This window comes from Ursus maritimus, unplaced genomic scaffold, assembly GCF_017311325.1.
Source record: "Ursus maritimus isolate PB19 unplaced genomic scaffold, ASM1731132v1 scaffold_33, whole genome shotgun sequence".
Lineage (NCBI taxonomy): Eukaryota > Metazoa > Chordata > Mammalia > Carnivora > Ursidae > Ursus > Ursus maritimus.
Window position 1 is genome coordinate 5066859 of NW_024425897.1, and position 13969 is coordinate 5080827.

General features: G+C 37.5%; 1 protein-coding gene across 6 annotated transcripts in view; it reads left to right on the forward strand.

Annotated features, from left to right (window-relative positions):
• PTPN2 (protein tyrosine phosphatase non-receptor type 2) overlaps nt 1-13969 on the forward strand; it is an 83492-nt gene that overhangs the window by 4996 nt on the left and 64527 nt on the right. For 4 of the 6 annotated variants that reach the window (XR_005831654.1, XM_040619615.1, XM_040619617.1 and 1 more), the window contains exon 2: nt 13569-13695. The exons of the other annotated variants lie outside the window; for them this stretch is intronic. Coding sequence is in view for 3 of the 4 variants with exons in the window: in XM_040619615.1 (XP_040475549.1) it covers nt 13569-13695 (127 nt within the window). In the remaining variant the exon portion in view is untranslated. The remainder of the gene's footprint in view (nt 1-13568; nt 13696-13969) is intronic. 6 annotated transcript variants of the gene reach the window in all.

A 13969-nucleotide genomic window follows, 5' to 3' on the forward strand; every position in this document is an offset into this window, starting at 1 on the left:
GAAACTCTTTGGCCCCTTACTCCGTTTTACCCAGTTTTGAACAGTTGCTTTTACAACGGAGCTTTTGGTAATAGGAGGTTTCTTGGGAATGAATTATGGGGTTAGAGCAGAACAGACTATGAATTTCTCTTCTGCGCTATCATCAGAGCTTCATGGTAGCAGTGCCAAGGCCTTGGACAGCATCAGGCACTTACTAGGTACATGGGAAATATTTGTTGAATAATGACTTCTTATCAGAGAAGGCTGAGTTGATATGTTTTCATTGGGTGGGGGGCAGGAAGGATAAGCCTAAAGAGAGAGGTTGGAAGTTGAAGAAATAGAAGAGATTACTGTTGGTGCCAGCAACCTTGAAAAGCAGGTACTTGATGGGAGCAAAAGCACACAGATGGAAGAACTGGCCTTGAAAGGGCACAGCTGGCAGAAGTGAGATTGCTGGAAAAGTCTAATTTGGCTTGACTGACAAACTAATGACATTAATGTAGTCTCAGGTTAACTGCCTTTTGAGAAATGTTCATGACTGCTTTTTTGCCTTGAGTCACTGCTGATTGCTATCTGAATCAGGCTGGGGCATGAGAAGGGCAGAGAAAAGAATGAAGTTTTGTGAGCTTTCAGGGAAGGGAGTAAAACTGTAGGGAAATGGCAAAAAACCCCCACTAAGCCATGGAATAATGTTTCTAGTAAACGGTGGCTCAGAAAGAATTTGGTTGACTAATCAGTTTAGGAGCCATGAAACTCTTAACTGGTCATTTTTCTTTATTAGAAAGCTGTAGTTCAAATGCTGTCGGAGTAAGAGACACTTGTGAGTTAGCTAAATTTTAGGAGTAGGGCATCAAGGGAAGTCTATTTTTCTACTATTTATAGTGGATAGCCATAGGATAAACCAAAGCTTTCTTATTCTAGAACACTTTCTTTGCAGTGGTTACTGCACATTGTCCTACAATTGTTTAATCTTACGGTTTGGGGTTTCACATGGTTGCATGTGCTCTTGCTATACAGACTCCTTGAATTTCATTGAAAATAGCCTGCTTTCTCACACTTTGGAGTCTTTATATATGTTGGATATATTCTGAGCCTTCCTTATCTGTCTAGGAAACCTCTTCAAGACTAGCCGCTGGTCTCCTTAGGCAAAGTTATGTGATTCCTGAACCCTCTATATTCTTTTATTAGAGTATGAATCACTGCTCCCCTTTTAAAATGTCAGCACCTTGGGGTGCCTGGCTGGCTCAGTTGGTGGAGCATGTGACTCTCCATCTCAGGGTTGTGAGTTCAAACCCCACGTTGGGTGTAGAGATTACTTAAAAATCTTTAAATAGATAACATGTCAGCACCTTGGTTTATTCCAGCCCCCTCATTCACAGCTGAGGAGATGCCTGTCCATCATGAAGTTGGGACTTGCATAAGGTTACCACCATATCCGACAGTGACACAGATGGGACCCAAATTTAGTCTTTATGATTCTTATTTCTATGTTATCCCAATTTGCCAGTGTGACTGCTTATATTGCTTTCTCCTTAAGATCTACTTGAGATTAACGACACCGAGGGAATCATTTAAATTTTTCGTAGCAAGGAGAGAACGGAATGTGTTATGATAGGTGGGGTCATTTTGGGATTGGAGGCGTTTAAAACAGTATCTGGGATCCATGGATTGAAACTGTATGCTAAATTATGTGTATGTGTGAGTGTATTTGGGTATTTTGTTTCTAGGTGATTCCATAGCTTTTGTTCTTATGTGGATCTCTGTGACTCTTCAATAGGTAAGGACTACCACTTTAAGGGAAAGCAGCCTTGGGAATGGTGCCCAATAGAGAATATATAACTAGAAATTATAACTGAGTTTTGCCTCTTATGTATGTTCTGTAGTTATGATACCTGCCTGCAGTTGTGGAAATCCAGACTGTCACGTTTGTCCTCTAGCCTTTCTAGCTTGCTTTTTTCAATTTCTTGATTGGTTGATTTTTGAGGGAGGGCAGAGGGAGCAGGAGAGAGGCTCTTACGCAGGCTGCATACCCAGCATGGAGCTTGATGGGGATCTCCATCTCACAACTCTGAGATCATGAACTGGTCAAGATTCAGACGCTCAACCAGCTGAGCCACCCAGGCGCCCCTCACTTTCTTGATTTTAACTGCAATCTCCGAGAACTCTTTGACTTCTCCCAGATTGCTACTATGCTCATAACCTGTTCCCAGTTAGAGACCTGTTACAGCTCTTGCAGTCTCCTGTTCTCTTGTCGTTCTGTTTCCCTGCTTGATCTCTTAGTGCTCTGTTAAGTCGCTGTTTCTTGGTAAGCTGTTAGGGCTTGTTTATTTTTTTTCATTTTTAAAAAAGATTTTATGTATGTATGTATGAATGAATGAATGAGATAGCATGAGCAGGGAGGAGCAGAGGGAGAGGGAAAGAAGCAGACTCCGTGCTGAGCATAGACCCAGATACGGAGCTTGGTCCCATGACCCTGAGATCATGATCTGAGCCAAAATCAAGAGCTGGACACTCAATCAGCTGAGCCACCCAGGTGCTCTTGTTGGGGCTTGTTTAAACCAACTGGCACCAACTGGCATATTAGAACTTTTATAATACTCTCCATTATTTTGGGAGGCATGCTTAGCTATGCACTGTTTCAGTTTAGCATGTAAAATTAAAACATAGTGGCTGATAACTGAGGAAGAAATATGGCTCAGCAGGATACTTTTAAAAAATATAAATTCTGACTCTGCTATTCTGGGTAGAATACTAATTAATGATGTTGTAGCTTGCCTGGCTGTTGTCTGAAATAGCTGTTAAAAATGAATGTAGTGCTATTTTAAATGTATTTAATGTAGTTCTAATTTAATGTTCTGTTTATGGTATCATAGTAGTAATGTTCAGTTGTTTTGGCTTAACAGTGAAATCCTTGCTTTTAAAGATTTTAAACATCGGGGCACCTGGGTGGCTCAGTCAGTTAAGCGTATGCCTCCAGTTGAGGTCATGATCCCAGAGTCCTGGCATAGAGCCACAGTCCGTGTCTCTGCTCAGCAGGGAGTCTGCTTCTCCTTCTCCCTGCCTCTCCCCCCGCCTTTGTCAAATAAATAAATAAAGATCTTAAACATCTTTAAACACCTTTAAAATGAAATCTATGAACAAGAAGAATGTCTGCATACATAAAATCCTCTAAAATTTAGCATGTGATTTCAAACTGTTGGGGTTGATGACCTCTGGGAAAGAAGTCCTGGTCAAGAAACTGATTTTAGGTTAGACACTTTTATCTGTGGATTTCTGGTACTTTTTCAGTGTGGTATTTTCATGTTTGTTTTAATACTCTTCTTACTCCTTTTGCAACCAATATGTCTGATTTAATGTGCTCTTTGTTCTGTCAGTTTAATTTGGTTTATGTCACTGATCATTTCTAACTTTGTTTCAGACTGCTTTCATTCCTTTGAAGAAATTCTCATACTGAATTATTTTATTGTTTCACTGTATTTGAACAGTTTTATACTCTGAAAGCTGTCATTTCCTCTTTGCAATATCTAGTTGACCCTTGAACAATACAGGGGTAGGGGCACAGTCAAAAATCCACATGTAACTTTTGACTCCCTAAAACAGGTATTAATAGCGTACTGTTGACTGGAAGCCTTACAGAAGACATAGTCAACAAATATTTTATATGTTATGTGTATTATATACTGTGTTTTTTTTTTTTTTAAAGATTTTATTTATTTATTCGACAGAGATAGAGACAGCCAGCGAGAGAGGGAACACAAGCAGGGGGAGTGGGAGAGGAAGAAGCAGGCTCATAGCGGAGGAGCCTGATGTGGGGCTCGATCCCAGAACGCTGGGATCACGCCCTGAGCCGAAGGCAGACGCTTAACCGCTGTGCCACCTAGGCGCCCCTATATACTGTGTTTTTATAATATAAGCTAGAGAAAAGAAAATGTTATTAAAATCATAAGGAAGAGAAAATACCCATTTTGTTCAAGGGTGAACTGTACTTAATAGTGCTTCCAGAAATTCTTTAGATGGGTTGGACTAAGGTTGTATGGCTCCCAGAGTACATATCACTCTGTTCCTAGTCAGGGGTTGGTATGCTGGGGTCACCTTAGAAAACTGCAGTTACTCCATGACAGTGAGAACCGCTTCTGCAGTCATCTATGTTTTAACCATTGCCTGCTTCCTTTTTTCCCTCCCTCTGTCTGTTGCACCCCTATGAAACAAATATTAGCACACCGTTCTACACCTTGATTTTTTCACTTAATCTGTTATGGGAAATCCTTCCATCTGGATCATTTTAACAGTTTAATAGTATTTGTTAACCATTCACCTGTGGACCTATAGGTTATTTCTAGTCTTTAGCTATTAAAAACAATGTTGCCATGAATAACCTTCCGAAGAAGTTTATATCAGTGTACACTTCCGTCAGTGGTATGGGAAAGTGATTGTTTCCTTTGACTTCTATACCCAGTTATAGTAACAACTTTCTGATCTTTATCTGAAAGGTGAAAAATAGTCTTACTGTAGTTATAATTTGCAATTTTGTTGTAATGAGTGAAGTTGAACAGCTTCTCTTTTTAAAAAAAAAGCCATTTGTATTTCCTTTCTCTTTTTGATGTATAAGAGTTCTTTACAGGGGCGCCTGGGTGGCACAGCGGTTGGGCGTCTGCCTTCGGCTCAGGGCGTGATCCCGGCGTTATGGGATCGAGCCCCACATCAGGCTCTTCCGCTATGAGCCTGCTTCTTCGTCTCCCACTCCCCCTGCTTGTGTTCCCTCTCTAGCTGGCTGTCTCTATCTCTGTCAAATAAATAAATAAAATCTTTAAAAAAAAAAAAGTTCTTTACATATTAAGGAAGTTACCTTTTGACCTTGTTTATGGTATTTTTCATATAGAAAATTTAATTTTTAAGAAATCAGATTTATCAGGCTTCTCTAGTTTTTTGTGTCATGAATTAGAAGACCTTGTCTAGTCTATGATTACAAAAAATTTTCTTCAGTGTTTTCTTATACAATTTTATGGTTTCTTTTTTTTAATGTTTAAATAATTGCTCAACCAGGGCTTTATTCTGATGAAAGGAATGAGGTAGACATCCAATTAATTTTTTTTGTGGTATAATATTATATAAGAAAATGTTCCATTTTAGCCATTTTTAAGTGTACGATTCAATGTCATTGATTCCATTTATAATGTTGTGCAACCATCACCACTGTTTCCAAAACCCTTTCAGCACCCCAAATAGAAACTCTGTACCCATTAAGCAATAACTCTATTTCCCCCTCTCCCTGGTAACTTCTGCTCTACTTTCTGTCTGTGAGTTTGCCTATTCTAGATACCTCATACAAGTGGAACCGTACGATGTTTGTCCCTCTGTGTCTGGCTTATTTCACTTAGCATCATGTTGTCAAGGCTGAGCTATGTGTTGTAGCCTGTTATCAAGTTCATTCCTTTTTATGGCTAATATTTTTTTGTATGTATATACCACATTTTGTTTCTCCATTCATCTGTTAATGGATACTGAGGTTATTTCCACCTTTTCACTATTGTGAATAATGCTGCTGTGAATATTGCTGTGCAGATAGCCACCGGAGTCCTTGTTTTTTAATTCTTTTGGATTTGGACCTAGCAGTGGAGTTGCTGGATAATATAGTAATTCTGTGTTTAAGTTTTTGAGTAACTGCTAAACTTTTCTGTGGTGGCTGCAACATTTTATGTCCCACTAGCAGTGTTTGAGGATTCTAATTTCTTCATATCCTCACAAGCACTTGTTGTTTTCCATTTCTATAGTTATAGTCATGCTAGTAGGTATGAAGTGGTTTAGATTTGCATTTCTGTAATGACTAAGGATGTCGAGTATCTTTTTCCTGCATTTATTGACTAATTGGGTATCTTAGGAGGAATGTCTATTCAAGTCCTTCCCCTATTTTTCCTAAAACGACTTTTTTTTAATTTTTTTTTTAAGATTTTATTTATTTGAGAAAGAGGGCGAGCACAGAGGGAGAGGGAGAGGGAGAAGCAGACTCCCTGCTGAGCAGAGAGCCCAGTGTGGCACTTGATCCTAGGACCCTGAGATCATGACCTGAGCCAAAGGCAGACGCTTAACCGACTGAGCCACCCAGGTGCCCAGGACTTCATTTTTTAAAAGTAGTTTTAGGTTCACGGCAAAATTGAGGAGGAGATGCAGAAATTTCTCATATACCTCCTGCCCTCACACATGTATAGCCTTCCACATTATCAAAATCCCCCACTAGGATGGTATGTTTGTTATAATTGATGAACCTACGTTGGTATATTGTAAATACGCAAAGTCCATAATTTACCTTGGGGTTCCTTTTTGGTGGTGTACATTCTGAGAGTTTGGACAAATGTACACGTAACCATCATTATGGCATCATATATAAAAATTCAGTGTTCTCCCTATTCATCCCTGCCCCCTTCCCTAACCCCAGCAACCATATTGTTCTTTTTACTGTCTACATAGTTTCACCTTTTCCAAAATGTCATATAGTTGGAATCATATAGTAAGTAGCCTTTTCAGATTGGCTTCTTTCACTTAGTAATATGCATTTAAGGTTCCTGCATGTCTTCATGGCTTGATAGTTCATTTCTTTTGAACACTGAATAATATTCCATTGTCTGGATGTAACATTGTTTATCCATTCATCTACTGAAGGACATCTTGGTTGCTTCCTAGTTTTGGCGGTTGTGTGTAAAGCTGCTATGTATCCGGTTTTTGTGTGGACATAAGTTTTCAACTTCTTTGGGTAAATTGCAAGGAGTGCAATAACTGGATCATATGGTAAGAGTATATGTAGTTTTGTAAGGAGCCACTAAACTGTTTTCCAAAGTGGCTGTACCATTTTGTATTCTCAGCAACAATGAATGAGAGTTACTGTGCTTTATATCCTTGTCAGCATTTGGTGTTAGCAGTGTTCCAGATTTTGGCCATTCTAATGTGTGTCTGCATATTTTTACATTGTTTGTCCTTTTGTTGTTGAACTGTAGGAATTCTTTGTATATTGTGGTTATTAATCCCTTGTCAGGTATATGATATGCAAATATTATTTCCCAATCTCTGTGTTTCCTTTTCACTGTATAGTGTCATTTGATGAACAAAAGTTTTTAATTTTGATGAAGTCTAGTGTATTTTTTGTCACCTGTGTTTTTGGTGTCATAATTTAAGAATCCATTACCAAATCCAAGATCATGATGATTTTCAGTCCCTGTGCTTTCTTCTAAAAATTTTATAGCTTTAGCTCTTAAATTTGGTCTTTGATCAATTTTAGTTAATTTTTGTCTGGTAAAAGTCATCTTTATTTTTTTGAATGTGGGTATCCAGTTTTCCCAGCACCATTTGTTGAAAGACTTTGCACGTTGAATGAATTTGCTTTTTTGTTGAAAATCAAATGACCATAGATCTGAGTTTATTTCTGAACATTGTATCCTATTCCATTGATCTCTGTGACTGTTTCTATGCCATACCACACTGATACAATTACTATAGCTTTACAGTAAGTTTTGTAATTGTAAGTGTGAGTCCTCCAACTTTTTTATTCTTTTTCAAGATTGTTTCGGCTATTCAGGGTCCTGTGAAATTCCATATAAATATTGCGATGAGGTTTTCCATTTCCGCAAAAATTGTCGCTGGAATTTTGGTAGAGGTTACATTGAATCAGTGTATCACTTTAGGTAGTTTTGTATTCTTAGTATTTAAATCTCCAATTCATGAATACAGGATTTCTTTGTATTTATTTAGGTTGTCTTTAATTTCATCTGTGTTTTGTAGTTTTCAGTGTACAGATCTTTCACCTTTTTGGTTAAGTTTATTCTGAAGTATTCTTTATGATTCTCTTGTAAATGGGGTTGTTTTCTTAATTTCCTTCTTTGGGTTCATTGCGAGTGTATAGAAATACTGATTTTTGTGTTTGCAGCTTTGCTGAATTTGTTTATTAGCTCTAACAGGTTTTTTTTTGTGGGGGTGGATTCTTTAGGATTTTCTACCTATAAGGTCATGTCATTTGTGAATAAAGATAGGTTAACAACTTCCTTTCCAGTTTGAATGCCTGTTTATTTATTATAGCCCAGTTGCTCTGGCTAGAATTTCAGTACTGTGTTGAGTAGAAGTAAAAGTGTGGGGTGCCTGGCTGGCTCATTTGGTAGAGCGGGAGATTTTTGTTCTTGCGGTTGTGAGTTTGAGCCCCAGGTTGGGTGTGGAGATTACTTAAAAATAAACTCTTTAAAATAAATAAATAAAATCTTGGGGGGGGAAAAAAAAGAAGTGGTGAAATTAGGAATCCTTGTCGTGTTCCTGACCAGTTTTTTTCCCCTAAATAACTGTCTGCTTTTATTATACTGTTTGCTGAGTATCCCATCCGTCTTTCCTCCCTCTTCCCGCCATTTAGAGTACCATCTATATAATTTGCAGAGTTCCGATACATGTATTGGGCGAATGAAACATGAATAAATGCCTGTATAATTTCATCTCTATGCTTCTTCATCCTCATTTCTTGCATTTTCCTCTCTTGTGCACCACGGGTTTTGTGCTGCTTATACTTCTTGCAAGACATCAGTTATTCATTCTTTCATTTGTTTATTTTTTTTTATTTGTTTATTTTCATGTACTTTCACATCTTAATGACTTTGCACAAGCTGTTTTGTCTGCTTAGACCTGTCATTCTCTATTTGTTTTTGGGGGCATACTCCTGGTCGTTCTTTTTTTTTTTTTTTAAGATTTTTTTTTTTTTAAGATTTTATTTATTTATTCGACAGAGATAGAGACAGCTAGCGAGAGAGGGAACACAAGCAGGGGGAGTGGGAGAGGAAGAAGCAGGCTCATAGCAGAGGAGCCTGATGTGGGGCTCGATCCCATAACGCCGGGATCACACCCTGAGCCGAAGGCAGATGCTTAACCGCTATGCCACCCAGGCGCCCCTAAGATTTTCTTTTAAGTAACCTCTATACCCAGTGTGGGGCTGAAACTTTAAATCCTGAGATCAAGAGTCGCAAGCTCCACCAACTGAGCCAGCTGGGCACCCCTCCTGGTCACCTTTTAAGTCTATTCGTGCACAATGCTCTTAACTTTCCCAGGTGAAAGTAAATCCACTTCCGTGTCTATTTTATATTTGTGTGTGTGTGTGTATTTATTTATTTGAGATTTTATTTATTTATTTGATAGAGTGCACAAGCAGGGGGAGCAGGAGAGGGAGAATCAGGCTCTATGCTGAGCAGGNNNNTGGGGCTCCATACCAGGTCCCTGAGATCATGACTTGAGCCAAAGGTAGATGCTTAACCATCTGAGCCATGCATGCGCCCCTCTGTGTTTATTTTAAATGTGAGCGTACTTTTCTTATGGCACTTATGATAGTCTCAAGGAAAATTCTGAGGTCTGATTACCAAAAAAGAGAAGGTCGTTAGATACAGTTGTATAAATAGCAGTAAACATTGACAACAAGAGTAATGATAGATCATGAGAAATGAATATAACTTTTCAGGTCCTTAGTCCCATGCAATAGAGGCTTTTTTGTTGTTCTTATTTATCACCGAAATGACCAAAATGCAGTGATAAAAAAAAATCTACATTATTATTTGGCACTAGAGAAGGGTCTTACCCATATATTTGAGACTTAGAGGACTTTTTTTGCAGTTTTATTGAGAAATGATTGATACATGTCACTGTATACATTTAAGGCATACAGCATGATGGTTTGATTTATATGTATTATAAAATGATTACCACATAGGTCCTGCTAACATCCATCTTCTCATACAAATAGAATAAGAAGAAGACAGGAAGGAAAACGATTTTCTCCTTGTGATGAGAACTTTTAGGATTTAATCTGAGTAACTTTTCTCTGTATCACACAGTAGTGTTAAGCTATAGCCATCATGTTGTACATTACCTCCGTATACTTATTTATCTTATAACTGAAAATTTTGTCTTTTGACCAGCATCCTCCAATTCCAAAACTTAGGGGATTTTGATATTAAATAGTGTGAGCATCCACAAAAGCTTGGGTAAGAGTTGATGCCTGCACTTCCTGTGAGGATGAACAAACAAATGTTAGGCATATGGAAAATTCAGCACTTCAAGAAAGTGAGACTAGTTGGGTCATTTAGAGCACGTGAAATAGTGTAAGAAATAGGGAAAACTGGAATTCAGATTCCCAAAACAAGATCAGGTTATGAAAATAAACCGAGAACAGGAAAGAGTTCTTAAACTTATAAAACATAATTGTTAAAAAAATTTAAGACTCGCTCGCAAAATAATGCAGAATACCAAGTTAGTGTGAGAAAAATCTCTGAATTCAGGGAAAAGATACTTAAGGTGAAATTTATGAGATTATATTTAAAACACGTAAATGTCTCAAATCTCTGTGTTACATGGCTCTGAGAGAGAGAACAGAGGACCCTGAGATGAAGCAGTGACCAAAGAAATAATGGAAGAGTGTCTCTGAGCTGAAGAAAGCCTTGAGTTTCAATATTAGAGGGGACCACAAAGTCTTCACCAAGAATATATTAAAAAACATAAAAACCTAGGTGTGTCTTGATGAATTTTCTAAGTATTCAGGATAAAAGAAAAAACCCTGTAAGGTAGAAAAACAAGTTACTTTTAGAGAAGAACCAGTCAGATTTGCATCAGACTTACGCACTCTGACATCGGATGCCAGAAGAGAATGGAGAAATGTCACTCAAGCGCTGAGAGAAATGAAATAGTTATAGAATCAAGGTTTGGGCAGTGAAGCCAAGTAAAATCTAGAGTTAACGCTAAATAATTATTGTTGTAAACCTTACTGCAAATGATAAGAAATTAATTTTGAAATAATTGAGAATGTAAAAAATAGGGATCCGGAGTTCTAGATTATTTCAAGAAAATATGGGGGATTGGGCTGTAGGAAGAGGGTAGTGAAACCTATGATAATTGTGCCATAGATTTTGCAGTAGGGATTTTTTTTTTAAAGATTTTATTTATTTATTTATTTATTTGAGAGACAGAGGGGGAGAGAGCACAGAGGGACCCAGGACCCTGAGATCATGATCTGAGCTGAAGGCAGACAGTTAACCAGCTGAGCCACCCATGCTCTCCTCCCAGTAGAGATTTATTGATAGATGCTTTCACATTAGCAGAAAAATACAAGTTCAGACATGCTTTTACAAAATTTAAGACTAATCCCCCGTAGAATAGGAATGGTACTTTTACTTCTAAATTACTAGAGGGAAAGAGGAACAAATAAAACTTGATTAATACAGAAAAAACGGGGGGAAAAGGAAATAAGGAAGCATAACATATAGAAAACAGCAGCCGTTACGAATCATTTTTGGGTAAAAGAAGAAATCAGTATGCCATTAGAAACCTAGAAAATAATGGCATGACGCTCTTCTAAACTTAACAGGATTTGACCGGTCTTTAAAGCAAGGAGGAAAGAAAAGGGTATTAATGGGCTAAGCATTTCATCCAAGCTAGAAAAACAATAAAATGAAATAAAGTTTTAAAAGGACAGATACAAAGGAAAGGTAAAAATAAATGAGTTAGCATCTTCTCTTCCCCTTCCAAGTAGGCAATTTAATTTTACCTATGATTATAGCCCTAAAATTCTAATGTGTCATCGACAGATATTATCTAGAGATACAGAACACCATTCCCAAATTTATTCTGGAACTATAAAGATGGTCAGCACAAGGGAGTGTAATACTGTGTAATTCATCCTCGTTGATTAAAGGAGGAAAAAAGTGGTCATATTGAGATCAGTTGAAATAACAAAATTTTTAAAAATACTTAAGAATAAACTTAAGAAATGTGTTGGGTTTGGGCATCTGGGTGGCTCAGTCAGTTAAGCGTCTGACTCTTGATTTCATCTCAGGTCATAATCTCAGGGTTGTGAGTGAGATCAAGCCCTGCATCAGGCTCCATGCTAAGCATAGAGCCTGCTTAAGATTATCTCCCTCCCTCATCCCTCTGCCCCTACCTCCGCTCTGTGTTCACTGTCTCTTTCTCAAATAAATAGTCTTTGAAAACAATAAATAAATATTATGCATTTTTAAAAATAAGTTACCAGTTATTTTGAAATTTTACTTTTAAAAGTATGCCAGATAAAGCAAGATGAATGAAATCTTAGCCTGTTAGAGTTAACAAAATTATAAAGGAAATTTTCAGTCCATTTAGGAGACTAACATTTTTATGGGCGCATCCACTTGAAACTAAATATTTTAAAATATGTAACTTAAATCATTCATAAAGACATGTAGCAGAAAATTTCTTCCTATTTCAGTTCTAGTAACCATAGGCACTATAATGAATTTTTTTCCCCGAAGAGTTTGTAATTTAGACTTTACTTAGATTAATAGGTTTATAGTTTCTCTAGAAGAAATGAAGAGATAAAATATCAAACCCTGCTTGGTCCAGAATTTCTTATTAATCTTACAAAACGAATAGGTTTTGGTGTGTGTGTGTGTGTGTGTGTGCGTATATGTGTTTGGTGCACAATGATGGTTTATTAAAGCACGGAGACAGGACCCGCGGGCAGAAAGAGCTGCTGCACCGGGGTTGTGAGGGGTGCCTGATTATATACTTTGGGGTTGAGGGAGGTAAGGAAAAAGGGAGATTTCAAAAGAACTTTCATATGCTAAAGAGGACCTACAAGATACTGGAAGCCTTGCATTGTCAAGTTAAGGTGGTTTTCTCCTCTAGCAGGGCATTAAGATAGTTGGGAGATTCTGGGAAGAATGTCACACATGTCCCACCCAGGGGGGGTGGTTGCAGGGTCAAAATGAATAGTCTTTAAAACCATTTTTTCCCTTTTTGTTCAAGACTTGTTACTGTCTTATATCCAAGAAAACAAACTTTTTATTGAGCTGAATGGTTTGTACAAGCTTGACATTCAATTTCTGTCAAAATAAGAGCCAGAGTAATACAGTCAGTGATAATCGTAATAGCAATGTAAAGGGACCGATGGTAGCTATGCTTATGGCGAACATAGCGTGATGTATACTTGTCCAGTCACTAAGCTATACATCTGAAACTAATGTAACATTGTGTGTCGACTGTGCTAAAAAAAATAAGAGCCATAGTTTGCTCTTCATTGCTGTGAATGGCATTTAAGGGTGTATGTCCGGGATAGGCGTGGCTGTTTATGAAGTGAAGAGTACTTAGATGATTAACGAGCAAGTGCCTTACTCCATATCAGGCTAGCCTTATTTGAGCATCGGCAAATTAGAGTCTGTTAGTAGAGTCAGTTTAACTCCTCACTCAAACCAAATGTCAAAGTAAATATCAAGAGATTAAATGTTCTGTGTATAAAAATATTAGGTGAAATAATAAGAGAAAGTCGGTGTGTTGAAAGTAAATATCTTCAGAATTTAAAGTTTAGAATCTTCTGCCTGGATATAAGTTATAAGGCCATTGGTTGAAGTGGATTATTTTATGTTCCCGAAATTAGGCTTCTTTGGAAAAGGAGATGATGGGTAATCTTAATAGTCAACCATATATATATATATATTACAAATATGCTGAGGAGCTAAATGAATTTTTCTCCCAGATAGCAAATAGTGGCTCCGTTCCACTTATTGATTTTGTTATTTCTTTGTTTCTGTCCTGTATTATCATTCCAGGAGACTCTCTGAGTTTATGCTACTGCTGAGATGGTACGAGGGCCCGACTTTTAAACGGCTACATTATATTCAGTTGGATGGACCACTGTTTTTTCAACCAGTCTTTCCCCTGTCATTGGACATTCAGGTTATTTCTAGCTTTTCAACATTATAAATAACTCCATGAAAGCGATCTTTGTTACATGAGTTACCCACATTCTGGATTATTGCCACTAAAAGAGAAATAACTAGGGAGCCAATTAGTCCTAGCCTTTTTTGAGCAAAAATCACAAAATAAATTGGATTTTTTAAAATTTTTGATTAAATTACTCTTCAAAACAAGATCTCATTTAAATTAGCTTTAATTAGGTAAGAGTTGGTATCAGATTAGAACAGTGGTTTTCGGTTCTTTTTTTTTTAAG